Source organism: Scyliorhinus torazame, chromosome 11 (assembly GCF_047496885.1).
Source record: "Scyliorhinus torazame isolate Kashiwa2021f chromosome 11, sScyTor2.1, whole genome shotgun sequence".
In the NCBI taxonomy this organism is placed as follows: Eukaryota; Metazoa; Chordata; class Chondrichthyes; order Carcharhiniformes; family Scyliorhinidae; genus Scyliorhinus; species Scyliorhinus torazame.
In genome coordinates, this window is record NC_092717.1 from 135,292,188 (window position 1) to 135,320,182 (window position 27,995).

At 47.9% G+C, this 27,995-nt stretch overlaps 1 protein-coding gene across 4 annotated transcripts in view; it reads left to right on the top strand.

The window, feature by feature from the left end:
• LOC140385541 (peroxidasin homolog) overlaps nt 1-27,995 on the top strand; it is a 757,374-nt gene that overhangs the window by 494,786 nt on the left and 234,593 nt on the right. For all 4 annotated transcript variants that reach the window (XM_072467791.1, XM_072467793.1, XM_072467792.1 and 1 more), the window contains one exon: nt 3,830-4,102. In XM_072467791.1, the coding sequence (XP_072323892.1) occupies nt 3,830-4,102 (273 nt within the window). The remainder of the gene's footprint in view (nt 1-3,829; nt 4,103-27,995) is intronic.

A 27,995-nucleotide genomic window follows, 5' to 3' on the forward strand; every position in this document is an offset into this window, starting at 1 on the left:
CGCATTCGCTGCCCAATAGTAGTATAATAAATTTGGGAGGCCCTGCCCCCGTCTGCCGCCCTCTCTGCAGGATCACCTTCTGACCTTGGCTACCTTTCCCCCCCAGATGAACGAGGTGACCACTTTGTTAAAAAATGACTTGGGTAAAAAGACTGGCAGGCACTGAAACAAAACCAAAAATTGCGGCAGCACATTCATTTTAATTGCCTGCACCTGGCCCACCAGTGACAGAGGGAGATTGTCTCACCTTGCCAAGTCGGCCTTCACCCTCCCCACCGAGCTAGTGAAATTGTACCTATGGAGCCCCCCCCAGTCCCGTGCCACCTGCACCCCCAGATACCTGAAGTGGGTTGGCACCCTGTGAAATGGCAGCCCCCCCCACCATAAAATACTCAGCCCATAAAATACTCACTCTCCTCTAAATTTGATTTATACACTGAAAATGACCCAAATCTTTGGAGAAGTCCCATTATGTTCCGCACCGAAATACTCGGCTCTGAAATATGCAACAATAAATTGTCTGGGTACAAGGATACGCGATGTTCCTTACCCACCCCCCTTGTAGTATCCCCTGCCACAGTATGAACTCCTTAAAGCGATGGTCAATGGCTCTGTCGCTAATGCAAATAACAGGGGGGACAAGGACACCCCTCCATGGCATCCTGGTGAAGAGCAAGGTACTCCAAGCTCATATTATTTGTGCAGACTCTCGCCACCAGTTACCTATACAATAGCCATACCCACTCCGTAAATCTCATCGTCCCAGTTGGGGCCATACACATTCGTCAGTGCCACCAAACTCCCCTCCAATGCCCCTGTTACAATCATATATCTACCTCCCTGCTCCGCTACCACGTTCTCCATCTGGGACCTCAACCTCTTGCCCACCAACACTGCTACCCCCCGAGGCCTACTATCAAACCCCGAGTGGAACACCTGACTCACCCAGCCTATCCTGAACCTCACCTGGGTCTCCTGCAACACCACTACATCGGTCTTTAAGCTTTTTAGGTGCGCCAACACCCTCAATCTCTTCACCGCTCCCACCAGACGCCTCATGTTCCACGTTACTACTCTGACTATGATCTCTCGCCACACCCGCCCCTCCTATCAGCCATCATCATAACTCCGGGCCCTTCCCACTGGGCCTGCCCACCCCGGCCCTTTGTTGCCATCAAACCCCTCCCCCACACCCTCCCAGAATCCCCCTATCCACCTTCTCTCAAAACACCTCTCCCAGTATCGAGCCTAACCCCCACCTTTCACACCTCCCAGGCCCACAAAACCTGTTTGAACAGAGTCCAATGTCTGCAGCCCCTCCCTCCATCACATTCCTGTTCACTAGCCAACTTGAGCTTGCTAGTGTGGAGGCCCCTGCCTCGGCCCCCCTCCTCCCAATCCCCTCCCACATACCCAGTCCCTGAAAAAATACCATCAGATAAACAGGTAAACAAACCCAGTGAAAACACACAAACCCCAGAGAACCGCCATCGAGGAAAATCCCAACTCCTATCCTTCCCAAACAGGCAACTCCACACCCTTAGCAGTTCCTGCCCATTGCAGCTCCCACTTCTGCCCAACTCAGGACCTTCTACTTCACGTGGTTCCTGTGAAAACAAATTATTATTGCCCTTGGCGATTCATCCATCTTCGGTTTAGGCCTCAACGACTGATGAGCCCTATCCAGTTCATACTGAGAGGGATCTTCCCCCTCCCCAGCAACTCCGCCAACAGCTTGGCAAAGTACTCAGTCGGCCTCGTGCCCTCCGCACCTTCGGGCAGACCCACAATTCTTAAGTTCTGCCGTCTACACCTATTTTCCAGGTCCTCCCCCTTTGCTCTCAGTACTATATTGGCCCCACCACCCTCCGCAGCTCATCACTCATCGAGGTAAACTGGTTGCTATGCTGCAAAAGCCTTCTCCACCCCCTTCAGCATTTTTCCCTGTTCCCGCTCCTCGGCCGATGTCTTTGACACTGCCACCTTCACCGGGACAATCGGCCCTTCCACCAATATCTGCATTGCTGCCATCATTTCCTTCCTCATTACCTCCATGTGTTTGGCAAACTGCTTCTCAAACTCCCCGGCCATCATCTCGGTCATCTCCTCAACAGTGAAGGGCACGCCCCCACCCAGCGATCCAACCTCCGCCATCTTTCCTGCTGCTGGGCTGACCCATTCGCTCGGCAGAAAACCTTTGCTTGCCTCCTTCTTTCCAACGGCTTTCTTCTGGTTTTTAGACGTTCCCCTCCTTCCTTATGTCTTCCTGCACCTGCTCATATAAAAATTGCCCCCGGGACCGGGCATTACATTCTGAAATACTGAGCCTCGAGCAGGAGCTACCGAACGTGCGACATCCACGTACATGCTGCCATCGGACGTCTCAGAAAAACATTAACTGATCTCGTACTCTGAAGAGTTGAATTTTCCCCTTCTGCTCCATCCAAAATTGGCAGGATGGAAATGAGAAAGAATCAGAGAAAACCCACTTTCTACTTGGAACTGCAGTTAGAATCTTCTGCCCTCGCAGGAGAAGGGTAAGGAGGCGGGTGGGATTGAGAATTTGAGTGGCTGGCATTGGGACCGATTCCCAATGCCTTCCCAGCTCCACTGGAAGTTCTGAGTGCGAAGATCCATGCTTGACCTTTTCACCTAGCCTCCATTTGAGTCCCTTAAGTGGCCAATTAAATGTACTGAAAGGCTTCATCGTGCCTCCGATGCAATCTTCCTAGCTCCAGGAGGGCCTGCCAACCTGTAGCCCGAACAAGTGGTAAAACTGTGAGGACTGTCAGTTGGATGGTGGGACAGGTGGCACTAATCTGAGCATGATTAAGGGCATGGACAAGGGCAGAGAGAGGCCGCTGGCAGTCAACTCCTGCCCTTGCTGCTGACACCCAGGAGCCATCTTTCCATGTGACTTTCACCCTGGGGTTATCCCCTCGCACTCTGGTCTGCTCCACGATCCTGGGATACAGGAGGTTGTTGTTCTGCCAGCTGCCACAGCCTCCTCCGTGGTGCTGCTCAGTGCAAGAGCTCACAGCCTCCGGCAAGTGGGAGGTTATCTTCCAGGGTCCTCAGTCTGGAGAAAGGCCCACTGCTGTCCATTTACCTACCTGTTGGGCAGTAGATAGAAATGGCTTCCCTCCTTAGAATCAGCACAGGTGTTTTGCCACTCTTTCAAACAGTGAGCGAGACACTCGCTGAGAGCATAAGATTCTATGTTTCTTCCCCTTACTCTCCTGCAGTACCTGTTCCCACTTGTTACTTATAAATGTTCGTGGCTATTTTGGGTTCCTCTCCGGTTTCACTCCTTACTGCTTACATCTCCAAAAACTGTGACAGCCAGAAGAAAGTTGGAGATAGACCCTGAGGTAATAGGGATAAGTCCCCAAATTCAATTCAAGATGGGATTTAGTAGCAGCTTTGCTGTGACCTAAAGAAAGTGTTGAACTCTTTAGAGCTCATCTGGAAGTTCCATCTAACTGAAAATCCATCTCTTCTGGTGCTGCAGCAATGCCCCCACCAAATATTTTGCAGAATTTTCAATTACATATGACCCCAACATAAGAAAATTGGTTTTGCATTGAGGCCATATGTATATGTATTAGTAAGGCACCATGAGAAGGTGAAAGTCCAACTCTATAATAATAACCGAATCTCCGGCGGGGGCGGAATTCACGACGCCCCCCCCCGGCGACTCTCCAACCCGTCGGAGAATCCCGCCCATGAATCCTATATACTGTCTTGTATATGTATTAATGTTAAAGGTTAATCAGACTATAAAATATTTCAAAAGACTATTTTAACGTGCCACAATTTTCTGCTCTAGCCAAGCCCAGTTTTGTGATTCAGCCGCAGAATACTGAAGTTCGAGTCGGATCCAGTATCACGCTGGAATGCAGTGCCATTGGCCACCCCCAGCCTCGGGTTACATGGACTAAAGGAAATGGAGAACTGCTCCCCGCCCACTCCAGGTACACCGCCACTCCCTCAGGCGGCCTCTTTATTCGGAATGTTACTCTCCAGGATCATGGCCAGTTCATTTGTCACGCCAGTAATAATCAGGATTCCATCCAATCGTCAGCATCTATCATTGTACAAGGTGAGTCTGATTTTGCGATTGTTGAATGATGATTCCGGGCTGAAAAATGAGGATTATAATTTGAGTGCTGATTGATCTTGAGAGTAAAAAAAGTCTACTTCCTTAGCTGCGTTTTCCAAAATTGGGCAACGGAGAACAGGGAAGTCTAGACCTAACATTCCTTTCCAGCTCAATCTGCTCTATAATCTGCTGAGACAGTGGGTGAGGCACTTATCTATTCACCATTCCATGCAAATTATGGCAGTGGGCTTAAAGACTCAGCTCATGTCCCTGGCAGTCATGTCTGGGGCAGGGATAAATGGCCCTCACTGCCTCTTTTGGAGATTCTGTCAGGAACCCACCCTGTGTGTGGAATGAACTTGAATCAGGAATAATCGTCGGTTCCATGTTCATCAAGTTCGAAACAATGGGTGGAATTTCCTCTCTAATTCTCTTCTGGTCTAAGAAGTGCTACCTCGCCCACTGTGGCAATAAAGGTTTTTTGGGGATTTCAGACTTGCTGCTTCATGTTTCATTACAAACAGTGGTTAGCTAATGCTATTTCAAAGGTAATAATAAATGTTCAAAACAGAATGAATCCTGCATTCTCTATCAACTGGTGAATTTATATGCTTGCAGATTAGCTCACATGATAATTGATACTTAATTGATGTCTGACAATAGAAACATATTAATTGTTGTCTCAACTTAAGAATGCCTGGCATTGTGTGCAGACAGTTTAGACCCTTCCATGGGATTGATTTGATGATATGATTTAAGATTGTGCTATTCTTCCTTTGGTGATAATTGGTTATTAGTTCTCCAATGTATTAAAGATAGACAAACTATCACCTTTCAGGGTTTGGACATTCTGTGGCTCTGTCAATGTTTGGAAGCGTTGGATTATTTTAGCAGCTGGTTTGCATATTATAACAAGTCGCTGTGTCATACCAAGGGTTTTGCATGTGGGGGGAGCGAGCAAGGCCTAGGGCTTCCTGTCCACCCTTTTCCTAATTATGGCCACTTTAGGTGGATGGTGGATGAACACTGGATGGTGTCGAGCTTCTTCAGTGTTGTTGGAATTGCACCCAGCGACATGTCCAGATGTCCACTGTACATCTTACAGTGCCATGTTGCTATGTCTGCTCATCTCTGCCTTAAATGTATTAAATATTCCATAGAATCCCTACAGTGCAGAAGGAGGCTACTCAGCCCATCAAGTCTACACTGACCCTCCAAAACAGCATCCTACCTCACCCCACTCCCCCACACTATCCCTGTAACCGTGCACATTGATCAAGGCCTATTCGCGTAACTTGCACATCTTACACATTCAGCACCCAAGGCCATAATTGAACACAGGTCCCTGATGCTGTGAGGCAGCCGGGTTAGCCACTGTGTCATCATGTGGCCCTATATTCTGCTTTTCTATTCTTACAACCAAAGTCAACTTCCCTACATTATACTCCATCTACCATCTTGTTGACCATTCACTTAAACTGTCTAAATCTCTTTGCACCTTATGTGTGTCCTTCTCACAGCTTACATTCCCACCTAACTTCATATGGTCAGTAAACTTAGATGTATTACTCTTGATCTCTTTGTCTAAATTGTTAATATATATTGTAAATAGCTAGGCTCCAGCAATGATCCTTGCAGCACTCCACGAGTCACAACCCGCCAACTTGAAAATGTCCCATTTATCCTAGCTTGCTGCTTCCTGCCAGTTAACCCAATCCTCTATCCATGCGAATATATTACCCTGAACGCTATAGGTCTTTATCTTGTTAGCCTTTTGAGTGGCACCATATCGAATGGCTATTGGAAATTCAAGTATGCTATATCTATTGGTTCCTCTTTATCTGCCCTACTACGTTCTGTAAAATAGTCTAATGTATTTGCAAAACAAAATTTCCCTCTCATAAAACCTTGTTGACCTTGATCATACTATAATTTTCCATTTGCATTGTTAAGACTTCCTTGTTAATAGATTCCAGCACTTTCCAGAGGACTGGTGCAAGGCTAACTGGCCTGTAGTTCCCTGTGTTTTCTCTTCCTCTTTTCTTGAATAACAATGCTACATTTGCTGACATCCAATCCACTAAGCTGTTCTAGAATCCAAGGAATGCCCTATCTCTGCAGCTAACTTTTAGAACTGTAAGATGTAGGCCTGCGGGTCCGAGGGTTGAGCCGGATTTTAATTCCTTAGGTTTATCCAATACCTTTTTACTGCTGATATTAATTACCTAAGTTCCTGACTTTATACTTTCTTGATTACCCTCTACTTCGAGTGTATAACTTAAGTCTTTTGTCTCTGCCTCAAAGAGATGAGAATTTACTTCAGTTACTCCAATTTTATATACTTGTAAACATTCTTGCAATCTGTTTTTATATTCCTGGCTAGTTTACTCATATTCGATTTTTTACCAGTGTCCTGCTGACCTATTGGTGCTTTCCAAAACACTCTTATTTCTCATTCTTGTTACAATGCAGCACGGTAGCATTGTGGATAGCACAATTGCTTCACAGCTCCAGGGTCCCAGGTTCGATTCCGGCTTGGGTCACTGTCTGTGCGGAGTCTGCACGTCCTCCCCGTGTGTGCGTGGGTTTCCTCCGGGTGCTCCGGTTTCCTCCCACAGTCCAAAGATGTGCAGGTTAGGTGGATTGGCCATTCTAAATTGTCCATAGTGTCCAAATTGCTCTTAGTGTTGGGTGGGGTTACTGGGTTATGGGGATAGGGTGGAGGTGTTGACCTTGGGTAGGGTGCTCTTTCCAAGAGCCGGTGCAGACTCGATGGGCCGAATGGCCTCCTTCTGCACTGTAAATTCTATGATAATCTATGATAATCTTCTTTTGCCACATTACTGTACAAGCCTTTTCTTTCACTCCAATACTCCCTTAACTTCTTTCATAAGCCTTGAAGGATCTTTCTTGCCGAGTTTGTTTTTCGATGGACTGTACTTTAGTGAACACATTAGTGAAATGTCTTGAACACTTTCTCTAAATGTTTCCCACTGTTTATTTATTGCTATCACTTAAATCTCTTTACTTTTGCCCAAAGGTGTCCTAATAAATGAAAAATGTATGTAAGAAGGCTTGAGATTTTGTCATGGAATTTAATTTTACTGAATTTCACTCATTTCAATGTTACTCAATCCATATTTAAAATGCTTGTCTGGAGATTATCTACATCACGTTGAGGGAGAAAGCTGTAAAGCAAATTATTAATTAACTCCTCTGATACATTTACAAAATAATTGAGACTGACGAGGGCCAATCTGCCATCATCTGTTACTCCAGATAGGAACACATATTATTCATCCTGTCAGTTCAATTGGATAAGAGTGAGGATTAAAGTGGTAAACAAACATTTCAAGCAGAACAGGTAGCACCTTTGGTGAGAGAAAAGTATGGTTAACATTTCTGGTCCCTCCACAGGGATTTGTATTGCAAAATGATGGTGACTTTAAAATAAACCCTTACCACTGTAAATCAGCCTGCAAATCAAATTCTAATGGCCTCCAGTCCTCATGAGTGTGTTCCTCTCTCCATTTTACAGCCAGGGGAAACGAGCATTGCAGTAATAGAAGCACACATGGTGCATTAGTTTAGCCATTGGACTTAGGAGGAATGGAATGACACGGGGGAGTGGGGGGCGGGGGGAGAAGTCTGTCCGCCATAGATATCAGACCAGAAACATGGGAAACATAAACAAAGGTCCAAAGTACTGATATCCGTGTAAAGAGAAAACACATGGCAGTTATGAGTATGCAATCGGTAATAACAGGTACAGACAAACTAAACGAGCAATATAACCTGGAAACCATCAAAAAGTACTGCATAGAATTAAATAAATGTTCACAGTTCGCTGTAACTTCCCTTTCAGCTCTACGGCGTGCCCACTGTTCTGAGTGATTAAATACAAAACAGAAGGGTTAGGGGAGGGAGGGGGAGGCTGAGATGTTTGCAATTGACATTGCAAGTGATCACACTTATTAGTTTATTATTGCATTTCTTGTCTTTATGAGTCCCAGATGTGCAAAAATTGTTTTAGTTACATAACTAAACAAACAAAGAGCAAAACACGGTAATGCAGCACAAATCTGTCAGCTCACATGGAGCACAGAGAATTACAAGGGACGTCAATTCATAAAGGACTTGGTATTGTATTCCGCAAAATAACTGAGCAAAGTTGGCAAACTATACACTGAAGTCATTTCTTTCTGTGGTTTACAGTTGAGTGCCAAAACTAGCTTATAATACTTGGCCTTAAACTGAGTAACAAAGCAGCCAATAACCCAAGTGACAATGCTTGGTGCCAAATGAACATTCCATCACCCTACATGGGACACACAAAACCCAAAGCGAATAATCTTTGTTTTACATTGATCCCAGCTGATCTCCAGGACATTGTGCAGTCGGGAAATGTTATTCTGGCATCTGGAGTAAATTTATAAGTTTAGCACCTAACATTACCTGTTACTTTACTTACCAGTGCTCAGGTACTTCCTTTAGGGAGTGTGAGCCAAGTGTAACAACAATAACATGCATTATTATAACAGCTTTGCAGTAGCGGGAACTAAGGTGTTGAGAGAGGTGATGAAGAGTTAGAACCTTGTGTCATCAATGATTAGGTTCACCCTGTATCCATGGATGATATCTCCAAGGGCCAATATATAGATGAGTAAATGGAAAGAACCAAGGTGACGCTATCAGGGATAAAAAGAAGGCAATCTTGAAGTGAAATGTCTATAACTGGATGTTGAAGTTTGGAACCAAGTGTCTAAACCAAATGACATCTGAGACATTGGAGCCTTAATTGACCTTGTTGACAGTTACAGAGAACTGAGGGGCACAAAAATGGTGAATAATAATCTTTATTGTCACAAGTAGGCTTACATTAATACTGCAATGAAGTTCTGGGAAAAGCCCCTAGTCGCCACATTCCGGCATCTGTTTGGGTACACAGAGGGACAATTCAGAATGTCCAAATTACCTAATAGCACATCTTTCGGGACTCGTGGGAGGAAAGCGGAGCACCCAGAGACTCTGCACAGACAGTGACCCAGGCCGGGAATCAAACCTGGGACCCTGGCACTGTGAAGTCATAGTACTAACCACTATGCTACCGTGCTGTTTGAATCCCTTCAATCAGGTTTTTGCTTTTCTCGTAACACAGAAACATTCCTGAAGCAATGTTAAACATTCACTGTTATTATAATCGTGCCCGAGGGTCTGCCATGTCACCCCCTGAATCATGTACACCCATAATGGGGGCAACTCCAGCTGCTGGGGGGCAACTCCAGCTGCTGGCTGTCCATCCCACTGAACACCCCCGTGACAGAGCACTGTCTGTGATGATATGGTGACGGTCACTTTAACCCTGCTGATTGTGGAGGCTGCTGGCCGCTCAGCTGAAGGCTATTGCTGATGGAAAATTGGCAATTCTAGTAATGTGAGCACCTCACAGCTCCCAAGTGGATCCCCGTAGTGCACGTGCCATGCCACAGGTGTTTGTTACTGTCTAGCATCCCAATCTGGCTGTGCATTCTATGACAAGCGATTCCCACGTGTTGATAGGGATGTTGCATCTATTTAGGAAGGCTTTCAGAGTGCCCTTGTAACATTTCCTCTGCCCTCGTAGTGATTGTTTACAATTGTGCAGCTCAGAGTAGAGCACTTGATTTGGGAGTCTTGAGTCAGATATGTGGGCAATGTTGCTCGGCCATAGAGCAGCATGGTGGCGCAGTGAGTTAGCACTGCGATCTCACGGCGCCGAGATCCCAGGTTCGATCCCGGCTCTGGGTCACTGTCCGTGTGGAGTTTGCACATTCTCCCCGTGTTTGCGTGGGTTTCGCCCCCACAACCCAGAAGATGTGCAAGCTAGATGGATTGGGCACGCTAAATTGCCCCTTAATTGGAAAAGAAATGAGTTGGGTACTCTAAATTTATATTTTTTTAAAATGTTGCTCGGCCATCGCAGCTGGTCGAACGTGACCAGTGACTCATAACTGGGAATATTGGCCTGGGAGAAAACGCTCACATTGGTATGCCTGGCCTGCCAGTGGATTTGCAGGATTTTGAGGGGGCAGCGTTGGTGATAGCTCTCCAAGGATTTGAGGTGTCTGCTGTACATTGTCCATGTTTATGATGAATACAAGAGGGCGGAGACCGTGGCTGTTCTGTAGACCACGAGCTTGGAATTGGTTTTAAGGTCTTGGTCTTCGAAAACTCTGTTCCTCAATCATCCGAAGACTGAACTGGTGCATTGGAGTCAATGCTAGAGTTCATTGTCAATGTCTGCTCGCACCGCGAGGAGGCTCCTGAGGTATGGGAAATGATACATATAGTCCAAGGGCTCACTGTGGATCTTGATGGTTGGGGGGGAAGTCTTGTGTGGCAGGAGCGGGCTGGTAGAGAACCTTTGTTTTTGGATGTTTTGTCTGAGGCTCATTTTCTCAGAGGCCACGGTGAATGCCTCAACGGTGGTTTGTAGCTCGGCCTCTGAATGCGCACACACAGGCTTCATCTGTATTCTGCAGCTCGATGACAGAGGTTGAGGTGGTCTTTGTTCTGGCCTGGAGGCATAGACCAGTTTCCCACTTGTCCTGTAGGTTATCTCCAATCCAGCCAGGAGCTTCAGGCTGACAGATTGGAGTGTTGCTGTGAGGAAGATGGAGAAGAGCGTGGGTGTGATGACTCAGCCCTGTTTGACCCCAGTTTGAAGTATTGGGTCTGTGGTGGTTCCGTTGGTGAGGATTACGGCTTGCACGTCATTGTGGAGCAGGCGGAGAATGGTGACGAATTTCTGTGGGTGGCCGAATTAGAGGAGGATGCTCCGCAATCCCTCACAGTTGACAGAGTTGAAGGCCTTTGTGGGATTGAAGAAGGCCATGTACAGAGGTTGATGCTGCTCCCTGCACTTTTCCTGGATTTGTTGCGCACAGATCATGTCCATTGTGCTTCTTGATGTGCGGAAGCCGTACTGAGACTTAGGGAAGGGCTCTTCAGCAACTAGGAGGAGGTGGTTGAGGAGTATTGTCGCAATGGCATTTTCCAATGGTGGAGGGAAGGGAAAGCCCTCTGTTAATTTCCGTGGTTGGACCTGTCTCCTTTCTTGAAGATGGTCAATATTAAGGCATTTCTGAGATCATCCAGCATGCTCTCTTCCTTCCAGACAAGGGTGATAAGGTTGTGGATTCTTGTCAAGAGTGCATCTCCGTCACATTTAGTACTTCTGGGGGATTCCATCTGTGCAGAGGCCTTGTTGTTTTTCAGCTGTCGGATGGCTTTTTCAACCTCACGGTGAGCTGAGGTTGCACTGAGATTATGGCAGGTAACGTGCTGTGGGATGGTGTCCAAGAAGCATGTGTCGAAGGCTGTGGCTTGGTTGAGGAGGTCCTCATAGTGCCCCCTCCAGCAGGCATTGACTTTCCTTCTGTCTTTGAGCACCACTCCGTTTTTGGCTCTCAGTGGGGTGGATCCCTGGGTACTCGGACTGTCGATGGTTTTAATTGCGCTGAAGAAATCGCGCATATCATGGTTGTCGGCGAGTTGCTGAGTCTCCTCCGCTCTTTCCACCCACCATCTGTTCTCTAGGTCATGGGTTCTTTGTTGCACCTCGGCCTTCGGTTGCCTGAAGGCTTGTTTCCTCTCACTCACGTTTTGGTGGAGCTGTCAGCTCAGGAACACCTTGCGCTTATGGTCAAGAGCTTCAAGCTGACGGGGTGGAGTGTTGCTGCGAGGAAGATGTAGAAGGGCAGTGGCGTGATGACGCAGCCCTGTTTGACCCCAGTTTTCACACGTGGTGGGTCTTTGGTGGTTCCGTTGGTGTGGATCATGGCTTGCATGTCATTGTGGAGCAGGTGGGGAATGGTGATGAATTTCTGCGGGCAGCCAAATTTGGGGAAGATGTTTCACAATCCTTCATGGTTGACAGAGTTGAAGGCTTTTGCGAGATCGAAGAAGGCCATGTACAGAGTATACTCCCTGCACTTTTCCTGGATTTGTTCCTATCTCCCGGTGGTGCCACCCTCCCTTACCCAGTACTCCCTCAGTGATCCTCTATCTGCTTAGCCCGCCATGCTCTACCACTACATCTAGGTGTGTACCTAGGATGCACGTCAAGAGGTTGGGGCAGCCTGTTGCTTACTGCGTCCCGTGGCTTTTGATGCACCTGACAGACGTCTTCTGGTGGGCCTGGTGCTCGAGGGCCCAGTCCGACTTGGCGGTGGTACATGCCTTGCAGTGCCACCCCTGTTCCACACCCTGACACTGAGCCGTGCCATTGTTGGGGGGGGGGGTGGATTCGGGAGAGCTGGTGACCACTGTCGTCACCCTATAGGGATGCTCCGGGTTGGCCTCCAGCTGTCCATCCTCCCAATTTGTGCCTATAAGGACCTGGGCGTCACCTTGGGATGGAGGAGCAGCTGGGTGAACTCCGGATACCCCTGTGTCACCTGGCACTGCCAGCCCTGGAGGTTCCCCAATGTCTGCACCATGGTGTTGATGCCCTCAGCTTTGAACCTCTGTGAGCGGGCCATGCTCTGCAGTGCCTCACCAATGTCCATCTGCATCTGGGACATGGTCCTCAGCGACCAGGACATGCTCTGAAGTGTCTTGGCAATGCCCAGTTGAGACTGGGCCATTCTCCCCTGCGTCTCGGAAAAGTCCACCGGCGTCAGGGACACGTCCCCTGGTGACTCTGGTATGCTGTCGAGCCGCTCAGCCATGGTCGTCACTGACTGAGCAACGCCTTGGATACCACCACTCATGTTGCTGACATTGTGCTCCAGGCACTCCTTCACTGCGATCGCCACCCTAGCAGTGTTGGCCTCGGTGCCACGGATTGATGCAATCTCCTGCAGCCAATAGCCTTTGGGACTCCTCCACTCGCCTGTGGACTCGCTGAAGTGTCGCTGATATCTCCCTCTGAATCCCACGACCGCACCGTATTGACTGCATCAGCTCTGGGATGGCCTGGTCCAGAGGCTCAGCATCTGACTGAGACTCAGCTAGGCCCTGGGATACAGCAAACCTACAACTCCTGGACATTCCTGCCTTCACCTGATGTGCATCTGCAACTGTGTGGTGCTCACCAGACTGTGCCCCAGAAGCCTGTCCACTACGTTCGTCAACCGAGGTGTGTGCCTCTGGTACGGGTGGGGATGACAGCCCTGACGCATCAACGGTGGCATCCTTGGAGCTCTCCTCCGAGGTGTTCTCTTGGACATCAGGGCGAGGGGGGTGGGGAGTGCAGCACCCTGGATGGGCCAGCACCATTGAATGATGATCATCAAGGAGAATGCACATGTGGTCAGTGGAGGATATGGGATCATCATCCTGTCATGAACAACTTATGTGTGACATGTCATCTGGGTGGGGCTGATGGATACTCACTTCTGCGGCCAAACTCGACATTGGTGACCACTCTGTCCTCGGCCACTGCCGTCAACCTCCGGGTTTCTTTCCTCGTAGGGGGTTAGGACCCTGAGGTCCTGCACCTCACCGCCCATCTGGCCGGTTCGGGTTCTTTGAATCGTGGAGCAGATCTGTGCGGAGGCATGGCTGCATGCTTTCTGGAGTTTGCTCTGCGGGATTGGTTTAATTGCTTCTCCACCTCGTTAGCAGGGTGCATGTTGCTCTGTTTCTCTGGTTATGAATATGGCGGTCAATATGGTCGCCTTCCTTAATCCTAATGATGTTTGCTTTAGAGTCTCCAGGTATCTCTTGATACCGCCACAAGGTTCAAACCCGAATACTGATCGAAGAGCCAATACACCAGTTAGTTAGTTCAAAGTCAATACTATTTATTTACACACACAGTAATATCTACTCATGCACAACAGTACTACAAACTAAACTATCGCTAATGCTAGCGCCTATACTTAGCTTCGGGTGCCCACTCAGTCAGAGGAACAATGGCCGTTGTTCGGATCTGAGGCTGTTGGGTTCGAAGAGAAACAGGAGAACAGCTAAGGTCGTCCATCTGGTAGCGAGGGTTGACCTTGAACTTACTTGCTTCTGGTGCAGCTGGTGGACGGGTGTCTCCGCTTTGAGAGCCAAATCCAAGAGAGCGATTCTCTCGTGGGGGTTCCCTCTTATACCCGGAGGGGCTTCGCGTGCTTTTGGATGGGCCTTAAATCCGGCCCCAATTAATTGGGCCGCTTCTTGATCACTGGTATTGATCTTGACCAATAAAGGGGTGGGTGCCCTGATGGCTGGGCGGGTCCTATGTGGCCGTTGGCCTGGCTTTGTTTGTGCTTTCGGTTGGGGAACTGGCGTTGGGATATCATGAGCAGTATCGGTTGCTTGAGTGTCTTTCCTTTGTTCCCGGAGATGGGCCATCAATATGCTAATTGACCTCTAGTTTCAATTCCGTCTGGGAGCTCTCTTTCCAATATGCATACAGGCTCTGTGTCTGCTTGTTTTCCTAATATTCCACAGTTCCTTACATTATTTGCGAGCATCCATTTTGTATTCTGGGAGTGGCCATCCCAGATGGCTACATGCTGCCGGGCACGGTCCCAGCAAATCAGTTGGTGGGACAGTTATTGGTGGCGTAAAGCCCATGAGGCATCATTAAGTTCCCTAGTTAACGTTAGATACCGGTGTCGGCCTCGCCGGGTAGGCTGTCCGGAAACACCCGGCATTTCCTGCATGCTACCACAATTAGACACTTTTCCGTTCGATCGCACCCAAAAGCTTTATTTAAAAGCTGTATTTTACAAGGTGTGGAATTGCCAAGTACTTGCAAGATATTTTTCTGATTGAGATAAATTATTTTTCAAAATCAGCAAAGTGAAAAATACTTTAAGATCTATTCCAACATTGAAAGTAGTTTGAGTCGCTTTGGCATCGAGCTGGATATAATGGCCGCCTGGTGCTATATTTGAAATTCAGGGACCTCCTAAAACAAAGTGGGTGGCCGTTCCGCTACCTTTCCATCCACTCATGCCCTGTCTCCCGTATTACATAGACGGGAAAAGTATCTGGCTGCTGAGAGCCTTAAGTGGTCAATTAATGGTCTCATTCCACAATGGCAGCGATTTTACTTGGAGCAGGGGCAAACCAAGGGCAAATCAGGTAGCATGGAAGCTTTCGCTGCATGGGTTCGGGCAGGAAGGAGGAGTAACCGCTTTGGGTCCCCTGTACTCATCGGAGGTGACAAGCTGACCAACAATTTTACCTGTCATGCAGACTGCATGTTGACAGACCCAGTCTGCCATTGAGTGGTGGAATGAGGCTCTAAAGTGGTAATTAATGGACCACTTAAGGACCTTAAAAGATGGTGGCGTGGCATGTTTGACCATGAGCCTTCCTGCCCAGAACTTAATTCCAGTGGAGGTATGAAAGCAGCAAGGTTCCAGTCTGCGACCATCCCGCTTAATTACACGCTCTTCCCGCCTCCAAGCTCGCCACCAGCAAGAACACAAGATTCCGTTCTTACATTAATTATGACAGAAGGAGGCCAGTCGGCAGATCAAGTCCTGCTGCTCTCAGTGCAGCAATTCACTCAGTCCCATTTTCCGATCTATTCCCATTCCCTGCAAGTTTATTTTGGTCAAGTGCCCATCCTTTTGAAATAATTGGTCGTCTAGCTCTTCCAACGCCCTCGGAGTCAACAGATTCCAGGTCCTTACTCAATACCATAGTGAACCACTGTCAAAGCCGACAGGACCATCACCCTGTTACACAGATCCTTGGAGGGGGAACAGGATAGTCGGGCCAGGGACGGTGTGATGGGGCCAGAATGGGTTGGGGTGGTGGGAGGAATGGGGGCAGGGAAATGGGATGGTTTTGGGGGGGAAGAGGGGGGAGAAATAGGATGCGGTGTGCTAAGCTGACAGACACAGCCTCGTTACAGGAGAATCTGGAGACGATGAGGGCCTTCCTGGTCCCCCTGGCATGTCGGACCCTCGCTGCAGCATGTCCTCCATCCTCTGTCTCCACCTCGGGGTCATCATCCAGCCCCTCCTGGTCCGCCTTCCCCTCCTCCTCAGACGAGATCGCATGACCCTCTGCCACCTCCTCCTTCTCCAGCATGTCACCCTGCTGCTGCTCCAGATTGTGGGGGGCATAGCAGACCACCACAAAGTTGGAGACCCTCTGGGGGATTTACTGCAGGGAACTGCCTGAGTAGTCACGGCATTGGAACTGTATCTTGAGCAGCCCGGTGCACCGCTCAAGGACAGCACATGTGGCAATGTAGGCCTCATTGTATTAGGTCTCCATCTCAGTCTCAGGCCTTCGCAAAGGCGTCAACAACCATGACCTCAGCAGGTATCACTTGTCCCCCATGAGCTAACCTGCCATCCTGGGGTGGTCCTTGAAGATACCTGGGACCTCCGAATGCACCAATATGTAGCTGCCATGCATGCTCTCAGGATAACGGCCACACACGTGCATGATTCTGAGGCAGTGGTTGCACACGATCTGAACATTCTGGGAATGGATATACGGCACTCCCTGATGCGTCAGTGCTTGCAGGGTGACATGCATACCATTGATTGCCCCCTGGACCTGGCGCATCTCGGCGATGGTGGAAAACTCTGCATCCCGGGCAGGGCATCTTTGTGGGGCTGGTCCAGGTCTAAGGTAATATAGTCTGATACCCAGGCATGCAGAGCATCCAACATCTCCTGGATGCACCTGTTGGTGAAATCCTGCAATATGCTACAGAGGTCCCCCTCGAGCCCTGGAATAACCTGGAGGCACAAAGGTTTAGGGCATCAGTGACCTTCACAGCAACTGGGTGCAGGCGTCCTCCTCCTCCAGGGGGTTAAATGTCTGCAAGGTCGTGGCTCAGGTGGCACACTATCTCTCTCTTCAGACGGAATCTTCTGCGCATATGCTGTCCGCCAGCTCATGGAAGGACCAATGATGCCTGTACACCTTGGGTCATTGCTGACCTCCCCTTCTGGCCCCATACACAGCCTGATGGATGGCCGGGTCTTCAGGGTATGCAGTGGCCCCCTGCACATGGAATGCCGCCTCCAGCCTGTGCTGCCGTCACTGCCTTCTACGGCATCTGCCCGCAAGCACAATGAGGGCGGCCTCCACATGACCCCACCAGCAAACATATGTTCGTCTGGAAGAAATTGGAGAAGGAGAGAGACTGACAATCAGTTAGAGCTTCCATCCCAGGACAATCAGATCCCCCAAGCTTCCCCACCTTCTTCGGTCAAGAGTGCCATCCAGTGAGCCAGTTGTGCTTGCTAACCTCCCTCTGCACATTCCTCTGGCCACATGAGGAACCCCTAGACCTCATACCTCTGCTGGGAGCATTAGGGAGACCATGCTCAGCTGCCCTCCGCACATCCACACACTTACACACTTTGCCACAAGAGGATCCTCAGTGGTGAAGCCCTGCTTTTTATTGTTTGATTTTTGTCAGCTTCCTTTATGGTGTTGGTGCTCCTGGAGTTCAGGCACAAATCTCAAAGGTTAAAGGGCACCTGTGTCTTCGAGGAGGCACTTGAGAGTTGAAGGGCTCTAACAACTAACAAGGCTAATTCCAAATAGAGAAAATGCTTGCTGAGAATTTCCAGCATTTTCTCTTTTGGCCCTGAAGGACCCCCTACTCCTCCCACCCACTCCACGAGCACTGTGGCAGCAGGTCCGGTGCCCTTGCGCTGCATGCTGGGAAATGGAAAGGGATCTCACCTCCTCACTTCCCCTCAGTAGCTATTGTGCCATCTTCACGTTTTTGAAAAGGTGTATTTTTTTTATTTTATTTTATTTTATTTTTCAATTTGGAGTGCCCAATTCATTTTTTCCAATTAAGGGGCAATTTAGCATGGCCAATCCACCTACGCTGCACATCTTTTTTTGGGGGGATGTGGGGACGAAACCCACGCAAACACGGGGAGAATGTGCAAACTCCACATTGGATAGTGACCCAGAGCCCAGATCGAGCCTGGGACCTCGGCGCCGTGAGGCAACAGGGCTAACCCACTGCGCCACCGTACTGCCCAAAAAGGAGTATTAAACGATGCCCAGTTGACTTCCTGCTGGCGAGTAGAGTAATTCCCAGGAGGTCGCTGCATTCATTGTCGATCTTGTTAATGAGATTGAAATTAATGCAAATTAGGGTTAATGACATTGTCGCCATCTTTGGGTGAGATCCAAAACTCACCATCGAGAGGGGACCGTGTGAATTGCAAAATGGTTCACGCCCAACGCGAATCTCGATTTTGCCCCCTCCCGCTATTCATTTGGTGTGCCCGGATCCAAACCGGGCGCAACGTGGTCGCTGAATCTACCAAGACCTATACCAGCATCTTTCTCCTTGTGCCCCTTTGAACTAGGTCACTAAGATATCTCAATCTGTCTGCCTTTCGCCCATACATTCTTCCTCTCTGTTTATTTCTGCTTAAAGATGGCTCTCTTCCTCTCCTTTCCACTACCCCGTCTCCCGTATTTGTCCCCAACTTCAGGCTACTAAGCTTCTGAAATGTGAAATATTGCGAGCTTGTCTAACAGGGATAAATTCATACTTATGAGCATATTGTTGGTTATGTTAAAAAAGAACCGTATCCCTTTGGAGAGCCGCATGATAGCTTCTGGACATTACCATTGTCAATTTATGTCTAAATAGTAAATGACATTTCTTTGTTTGCTATTTTTGCATTGCCAATTCATTTTAAATGTAATAATATCTTTGTTAAAGCAGTGGACCAAGGACAGTCATATAAAGGAACTGAGATTTTACATTAATATACCAATCAGGAACTGCTATTCTATAGTCTTTCTTACATCAAAGATTGACAAAATTACTGTATTCTTCATTGGAACTAATGGTTACCGATACATGTTTTACATATTTATGTTTTATTTTAATTGGCTGTAGAAGATGAAAATGAAATGAAAATCGCTTATTGTCACAAGTAGGCTTCAAATGAAGTTACTGTGAAATGCCCCTAGTCGCCACATTCTGGCACGTGTTCGGGGAGGCTGTTACGGGAATCGAACTGTGCTGCTGGCCTGCCTTGGTCTGCTTTCAAAGCCAGCGATTTGGCAGTGCTATGATAATGATAAAACAACTGCCTTAAATGTGGTGGGTTAGATTTGAAGAAACAGGGACAATATTTATTATACTTGTATTTAATAGAATCTTTTGTTACCAGAGTAAAAATAAGTTATGTTATGATGCATTTAAATGTTGATTGAACCTAGCTTTGTATTGAAACCTATTTTTAAGTTTTCTTAGCTGCAGATGTCATATCTAATTATAGTGAGTGCTCTTGCACCACACTGCACATTCAATTCCGATCCCCACTGTAAAGCTTTCAGTTGATTAGATTTAATGTTTTTAAAACTGATGATATGTGCAGTGAAACTGGAACAGACACTGGTCTCTTTGCGGCATCACCCAGTATGACTCTATAACAGTGTTAAATGGTCTTTACATCTCGAAACAGCTGTATTCTTCCCTTTGGAGTTCTTTGGCCTCAGCATTTGTGATCTGCACTGCTTGCTGTTACGTTAAGTCAACCACACTTAGGTTAAGCTGCCCATGGTACGTCACCCACTGAGGTTGACAAAATTGTTTAAACTATGGGGTAATGTCACTATTAAATTTACCTCAATCGTACACCAAACTCAGGTTAATAAGAACCATAAATCATATAAAAATATGGGGAGTACCAAGAGAAGGTAATGGAGACATTTAAATCAAAAGTGGGACATGGAAAAATTTAGACAAATGCAAAAACCTAGCAGAATCATAGAATCGTTATGGTGCAAACAGAGACCATTTAACCCATCAAATCCACACCAGGGGCGCGATTCTCTGACCCCCCCCCGCCGGGTAGGAGAATCGCCGGGTCTGGCGTGAATCCCGCCCCCGCTGGTTGCCGAAGTCTCCGGCACCGGATATTCGGCGGGGGCGGGAATCGCGTTGCGCTGGCTGGCGGGCCCCCCCGCTCGATTCTCCGGCCCGAATGGGCCGAAGCCCCGCCGCTAAAATGCCTGTCCCGCCGGCGTAAATGAAATCACCTACCTTACCGGCGGTGCGGGCGGGCTCCGGGGTCCTGGGGGGGTCACGGGGCGATCTGGCCCTGGGGGGTGCCCCCACGGTGGCCTGGCCCGCGATCGGGGCCCACCAATCCGCGGGTGGGCCTGTGCCGTGGGGGCACTCTTTCCCTTCCGCCTTCGCCACGGTCTCCACCATGGCGGAGGCAGAAGAGACTCCCTCCACTGCGCATGCGCGGGAATGCTGTCAGCGGCCGCTGATGCTCCTGCGCATGCGCCGTCCGGAGATGTCATTTCCGCGCTAGCTGGCGGGGCACAAAGGCCTTTTCCACCAGCTGGCGGGGCGGAAATTCGTCCGGCGCCGACCTAGCCCCTCAATGTTGGGGCTCGGCCCCCAAAGATGCGGAGCGCCAGTCGGCGGACATCGCGCCGTTTCCGGAGAATTTCGTCCCAGTTCTCTGCAATAATAAAATAAATAGGCTGGGATTCTCCAAGCCCACGCCGGGTCGGAGAATCGGCGCTGACGCCCAAAATTCCCGCCACACCGCTCCGGTGCCGGGATGCGATTCTCCGGTGACTGGAAAGTCGACGGCAGTCGTGTGCACGCGGTTGACGTGGCGCCGGTCGGGGGCCATTGAAAAGGCCCCCGCAGCAATTCACTGCGGTCGACTGGCCGAGTTCCTGCCGAGTTCCGCCGGCGTGTGTCACATATGGTACCACCCAGCGGGAGCTCGGACCCATGGGCGCGGTGGCCATCCTGGTGGGGGGGCGGGGTGTTCAGACTCCGGGGGGGGGGGGGCCTCCACGATGGTCAGGCCCGTGATCGGGGGCTACCGATTGGTGGGTGTGCGCGATCTGGGGGGGGGAACTGTAGTGATCTTTACATCTGTGCATACATCTGCACATACACCAGGGACTGCAGCACAGATGTAACCGCCACAGCATCACTAGAGGGCAGCATCAGAGACGGGTATAAAGGGTCGAGCCCAAGGCAGGATCCGCCTCTTTCAGAAGCACAGGGCTAGGGGGCATCAGCACACAAAGACAGCTCAGCATAGGCAGCTTACCTTAGCTTCACTGGTCATACCTCTTGACTGTTTTATATCTAGTTAAGCTCTGGAAACAAACCCATTGAATAAAGTATTTGTGTTAACTGGAAGTGTACAATCTTTATTCAGACTTTGAGAATAACATATGGTACTCGGAGTGATTTCAGAAAGCTAGCTAGACACCAGCAAGAGAAGAAAAACTTAGACCGGATATTCAACTGTGGAAGACTTCGCAGCAAATGGATCCTCGATGACTAACTGATTCGATGGAACTTGTTGGAACTCCATAGCAGCTGGAAACAACCGGTAATTTAAGTTATAAGTGGAAAATGTTTGAACAGTTCTTCCAAATATTTATCACAGCTAATGATTTAAGTACTGCCTCTGACGCAACAAAAATAGCCCTACTACTCTCAACAGGAGGGCATGAAGCTAGAGAAATGTATCATTGCTTAAATTACCTAGAAGGTGAAGACAACAGCACAGTAGACGGTATACTCAAAAAATTTGCTAAACGCTGTAACAGTCAGGCTGGTGCGATGCTGGAAAGATTTAACTCTCGTCAGAGAAACGGAGGGTCCATCTCTGATTTTATTACAAATCTCAAGTTAATACCACAAAGCTGTGATTATGCTGATTTCAGAGACACTGTGATAATGCATCAATTAATTTCTGGACTACCTGATAAAAATTTGATGGAAGAACTATCACAAAATAGGCATCTAACTCTAGAAACTGCTATACAAAAATGCCTTGCTAATGAACAAAAACAAAATCAATACTGTCAGTCTTTACAAACACAGAATCAGTGTATAGAAAAGAAAAAACGGTGCCAAATCTTACCACAAGGCAGAGGCAAGATTGAAGGAAATTCAGAGCGGCAGCCATCTTGAGAAAGGAGCCGCACATGCGCAATTGTGAAAAGAGCGCACAGTACAGGAAACTCGGAGTGTGCATGGGCAATCGAGTCCTACGACGAGCGTCATGCCATCAGAGGACCAGGACCACGCCCACTTAAAAGGGAAATGCACGAAAATGAACAAAAAGAAATTTAAAGCTGCAAAACACAATTTTCTTGCCTCAAAAGACAGAACAATGCCCGAACTTACACCAGCAATTGAAAATAACTGTCACAACACCCTGGAACAAGCAGTTAGCACTGCCAACGAAGATGATATGGTCCTTGTAGACTACGACTCAGACGAAGATTTCATCTTGGGAGGTGGCTACCCCAGTACCAAATCCAAACCGCAACTAGAGGTGTTGTACCATGAAGACCCCGACGATGAGTTCTTAGGAATGGTGAATCTTCAGCCCAGCATATATGACATCCCGACTCGTGAGTGCAGGATTATCCTGCGGCCTGCGCCAAGAAACAGAGAATGATCCACGCACCACAAAGGGTCCCAGCCTCCACACAAGATGATTTGTTCATTGAACATGAAGAGAACGATCACAACTCCGAAACAAAAAGCGATGATTTGTCCAATGAACAATACACACAATACTGCTCAGACATGGCTGAGTTATTCGGAGATCCTGATCACAGCATCAGCAACATGGTTGAAAAGCTCAACATGACTCTTCTCATGGTAGATGAATCCAATACGATGGTGCCATGGCAGATTGTCGGTACATTGGATGCCAGCAATACCCAAGACGAAGACGACGCCACACAGAGAACACATGACTCCATTGAGAGAGCACAGATCGACTCTACAGTGAGAACACTGCATGACTCCACAAAGAGAGCAATGACAGACTCCACAGAGAGTGTGATGACAGACTCCACAGAGAGAGCGATGACAAACTCCACAGAGAGAGCGATGAAGGACTCCACAGAGTGAGCGATGATGGACTCCACAAAGAGAGCGACGCAAGCCTCCACAAAGAGAGTGATGCAAGCCTCCACAGACAGCTCGGTGACAGACTCAAAAATGGAAGAAAGCAAACACTCCATAGCGAACGCCATGCATGTACAAGACCATGAAGATCTATCAAGCTTATTTGAGCCACCAGAAGAAGACACTGAATGTCTACCCACTGTATGTGAGACAATTGACGAAGAAATCACAATTCCCATACAGGATGTGCAGGATCACAGCGAGACTGACATATCTCAGCTCGTCTGCACAGAAGCACTCAATAATCAGAGGACGACCACCCAAGAGTCCAGAGAGACCACGTCAATAGAAATCTTGAAGATTTTGACTCCAGAAAAGGAGCACAAAGAGATCACAGATGATTCAAATGAACCTGAAATGACTCCAAAAGAGGAGCACCAAGAAATCAATGATAATTCAAGTGAACCTGAAATGACTCTAGAAGAGGAGTACCAAGTAAGCAAAGAAGAGGAATCAAATCCACCACAAATGACTGATGTCACCAACATCAGTGCAACATCAGATCATTCTCACAATTCTCAAGAAGATACACTCAATGTAGCAGATACCACAAAGGACACTGACACCAATAACTGTGGCAATGACTCAAATCATTCACATGGCACACTCATTGAGTGCAACAAGAACAACAAAAACCTCAAGAAGCACAGCAGAAACAAGAACAACAACAGCAACAGGGGTTTAAACTAATGCAGCAGGGTCATGGGAACCTGGATTGTAGTTTTAGGGTAAGGGAAAATGAGAGTATAGAGGTCAGGAGCACAGATTTGACGTCGCAGGAGGGGGCCAGTGTTCAGGTAGGTGGTTTGAAGTGTGTCTACGTCAATGCCAGGAGTATATGAAATAAGGTAGGGGAACTGGCAGCATGGGTTAGTACCTGGGACTTCGATGTTGTGGCCATTTCGGAGACATGGATAGAGCAGGGACAGGAATGGATGTTGCAGGTTCCAGGGTTTAGGTGTTTTAGTAAGCTCAGAGAAGGAGGCAAAAGAGGGGGAGGTGTGGTGCTGCTAGTCAAGAGCAGTATTACGGTGGCGGAGAGGATGCTAGATGGGGACTCATCTTCCGAGGTAGTATGGGCTGAGGTTAGAAACAGGAAAGGAGAGGTCACCCTGTTGGGAGTTTTCTATAGGCCTCCAAATAGTTCTAGGGATGTAGAGGAAAGGATGGCGAGGATGATCCTGGATAAGAGCGAAAGTAACAGGGTAGTTATTATGGGAGACTTTAACTTTCCAAATATTGACTGGAAAAGATATAGTTCGAGTACATTAGATGGGTCGTTTTTTGTACAGTGTGTGCAGGAGGGTTTCCTGACACAATATGTTGACAGGCCAACAAGAGGCGAGGCTACGTTGGATTTGGTTTTGTGTAATGAACCAGGCCAGGTGTTGGATTTGGAGGTAGGAGAGCACTTTGGGGACAGTGACCACAATTCGGTGACGTTTACATTAATGATGGAAAGGGATAAGTATACACCGCAGGGCAAGAGTTATAGCTGGGGGAAGGGCAATTATGATGCCATTAGACGTGACTTGGGGGGGATAGGGTGGAGAAGTAGGCTGCAAGTGTTGGGCACACTGGATAAGTGGAGCTTGTTCAAGGATCAGCTACTGCGTGTTCTTGATAAGTATGTACCGGTCAGGCAGGGAGGAAGGTGTAGAGCGAGGGAACCGTGGTTTACCAAAGAAGTGGAATATCTTGTTAAGAGGAAGAAGGAGGCCTATGTGAAGATGAGGTGTGAAGTTTCAGTTGGGGCGATGGATAGTTACAAGGTAGCGAGGAAGGATCTAAAGAGAGAGCTAAGACGAGCAAGGAGGGGACATGAGAAGTATTTGGCAGGTAGGATCAAGGAAAACCCAAAAGCTTTCTATAGGTATGTCAGGAATAAGCGAATGACTAGGGAAAGAGTATGACCAGTCAAGGACAGGGATGGGAAGTTGTGTGTGGAGTCTGAAGAGATAGGCGAGATACTAAATGAATATTTTTCGTCAGTATTCACTCAGGAAAAAGATAATGTTGTGGAGGAGAATGCTGAGACCCAGGCTATTAGGATAGATGGCATTGAGGTACGTAGGGAAGAGGTGTTAGCAATTCTGGACAGGCTGAAAATAGATAAGTCCCCAGGGCCTGATGGGATTTATCCTCGGATTCTCTGGGAGGCCAGGGAAGAGATTGCTGGACCTTTGGCTTTGATTTTTATGTCATCATTGGCTACAGAAATAGTGCCAGAGGACTGTAGGATAGCAAATGTGGTCCTTTTGTTCAAAAAGGGGAGCATAGACAACCCCGGCAACTATAGACCAGTGAGCCTCACGTCTGTAGTGGGTAAAGTCTTGGAGGAGATTTTAAGAGACAAGATTTATAATCATCTAGATAGGAATAATATGATCAGGGATAGTCAGCATGGCTTTGTGAAGGGTAGGTCATGCCTCACAAACCTTATCGAGTTCTTCGAGAAGGTGACTGAACAGGTAGACGAGGGTAGAGCAGTTGATGTGGTGTATATGGATTTCAGTAAAGCGTTTGATAAGGGTCCACACAGTAGGCTACTGCAGAAAATATGGAGGCTGGGGATTGAGGGTGATTTAGAGATGTGGATCAGAAATTGGCTAGCTGAAAGAAGACAGAGGGTGGTGGTTGATGGGAAATGTTAAGAATGGAGTTCAGCTACAAGTGGCGTACCACAAGGATCTGTTCTGGGGCCGTTGCTGTTTGTCATTTTTATCAATGACCTAGAGGAAGGCGCAGAAGTGTGGGTGAGTAAATTTGCAGACAACACTAAAGTCGGTGGTGTTGTCGACAGTGTGGAAGGATGTAGCAGGTTACAGAGGGATATAGATAAACTGCAGAGCTGGGCTGAGAGGTGGCAAATGGAGTTTAATGTAGAGAAGTGTGAGGTGATTCACTTTGGAAGGAATAATAGGAATGCGGAATATCTGGCTAATGGTAAAGTTCTTGGAAGTGTGGATGAGCAGAGGGATCTAGGCGTCCATGTACATAGATCCCTGAAAGTTGCCATCCAGGTTGATAGGGTTGTGAAGAAGGCCTATGGAGTGTTGGCCTTTATTGGTAGAGGGATTGAGTTCCGGAGTCAGGAGGTCATGCTGCAGCTGTACAAAACTCTGGTTCAGCCGCATTTGGAGTATTGCGTACAGTTCTGGTCACCGCATTATAGGAAGGACGTGGAGGCTTTGGAGCGGGTGCAGAGGAGATTTACCAGGATGTTGCCTGGTATGGAGGGAAAATCTTATGAGGAAAGGCTGATGGACTTGAGGTTGTTTTCGTTGGAGAGAAGAAGGTTAAGAGGAGACTTAATAGAGGCATACAAAATGATCAGGGGGTTAGATAGGGTGGACAGTGAGAGCCTTCTCCCGCGGATGGAAATGGCTGGCACAAGGCGACATAGCTTTAAACTGAGGGGTAATAGATATAGGACAGAGGTCAGAGGTAGGTTCTTTATGCAAAGCTTAGTGAGGCCGTGGAATGCCCTACCTGCAACAGTAGTGAATTCGCAACATTGAGGGCATTTAAAAGTTTATTGGATAAACATATGGATGATAATGGCATAGTGTAGGTTAGATGGCTTTTGTTTCGGTGCAACATCGTGGGCCGAATGGCCTGTACAGCGCTGTATCGTTCTATGTTCTATGTTCTAACATGCAGCACAACAAGAACGACAAAAGTAACAAGAAGCATCCCAGAAACAACAAGCACCATAAGAAAAAGAACATGAATAAAAGCGAAAACAACAAAAACAGAATCAACAAGCACGATAAAAAGGAGAATGACAACAACAAGAATGCCAACGAAAACAACAAAGACAGAGGAAACGACAGAAACAACAACAATGAAACAACGACCTGTACAACAGGGTGCAACTCAGCACATGAAGGACAATGCCACAGCACACTGCAAAACAATGACAAGACTACAAACATGCCATGGCATGATAAAGAATCTCACAAATTCACATCTGCTCCAGAACAAACGAGCAAAACAGCTTTCACGAACGATGACATACAGAATCAATACCACAAGCACAAGAAAACGTTGAGGTCAGACAACGGTGCGACACAGAATCGCGACCCACAATCAAATGGAACAGGGGAAAAAGGTGTCCACATCATTAAATGACTCATCTACAAAGCAGCCGAGTCACGTTCCGACATCAACCTAGCTCTGTTATCGTACCGATCAACCCCATTGAGCTCAGGACTGTCGCCAGCGCAAATGCTCTTCGGCAGAGACATCTGGACAACCCTACCGGCAAAGCAATTCCGAGACCCCGCCAACGCACCGGTTCTCAACGACATGCAGGCAATATGCTCCAAACAAAAACTATACTCCGATCAACATGCGATCCCACTCAAGCCACTGACAATAGGTCACGCCTTCAGAATCAGGGACCCAGAAGGCGGATGGTCTGAGTCAGCTACGGTGATCAGGCAGGAGGCACTGCGGTCCTACATTGTCAAATCGTCTGTGGGAGTACTTTTTCGCCGTAACCGCCGGGATCTTTTAGAGATTCGACCTTCAACGCCAGTATTTCCCACACTGGACTTGACCGAGTCCATTTGTCCACAGACCGCCAGACAGTACTCTTGATGACATGAAACCATCATCCCTACTACCACCGTTAAGACGCTCCAGCAGAAGCAAGATTTGTGATGACACTTCAACACACCCACAAGACGAATATGAAAATTTTTCACGATGGACTCATAACACTGTTAATTGTTTCTGTATTACTTTATCATTTTCGCAGTGCGCAGATTTGCATATTCTCACCACTTGTTATGGACAGTTTTCTTGTAGCCAATCTAGAAAACGTATCAAATCAAAAGGGGGGGGATGTAGTGATCTGTACATCTCTACATACATCTGCACATACATCTGTGCTGCAGTCCCTGGTGTAACAGCCACAGCATCACTAGAGGGCAGCATCAGAGACGGGTATAAAGGGTCCAGCCCAAGGCAGGATCCGCC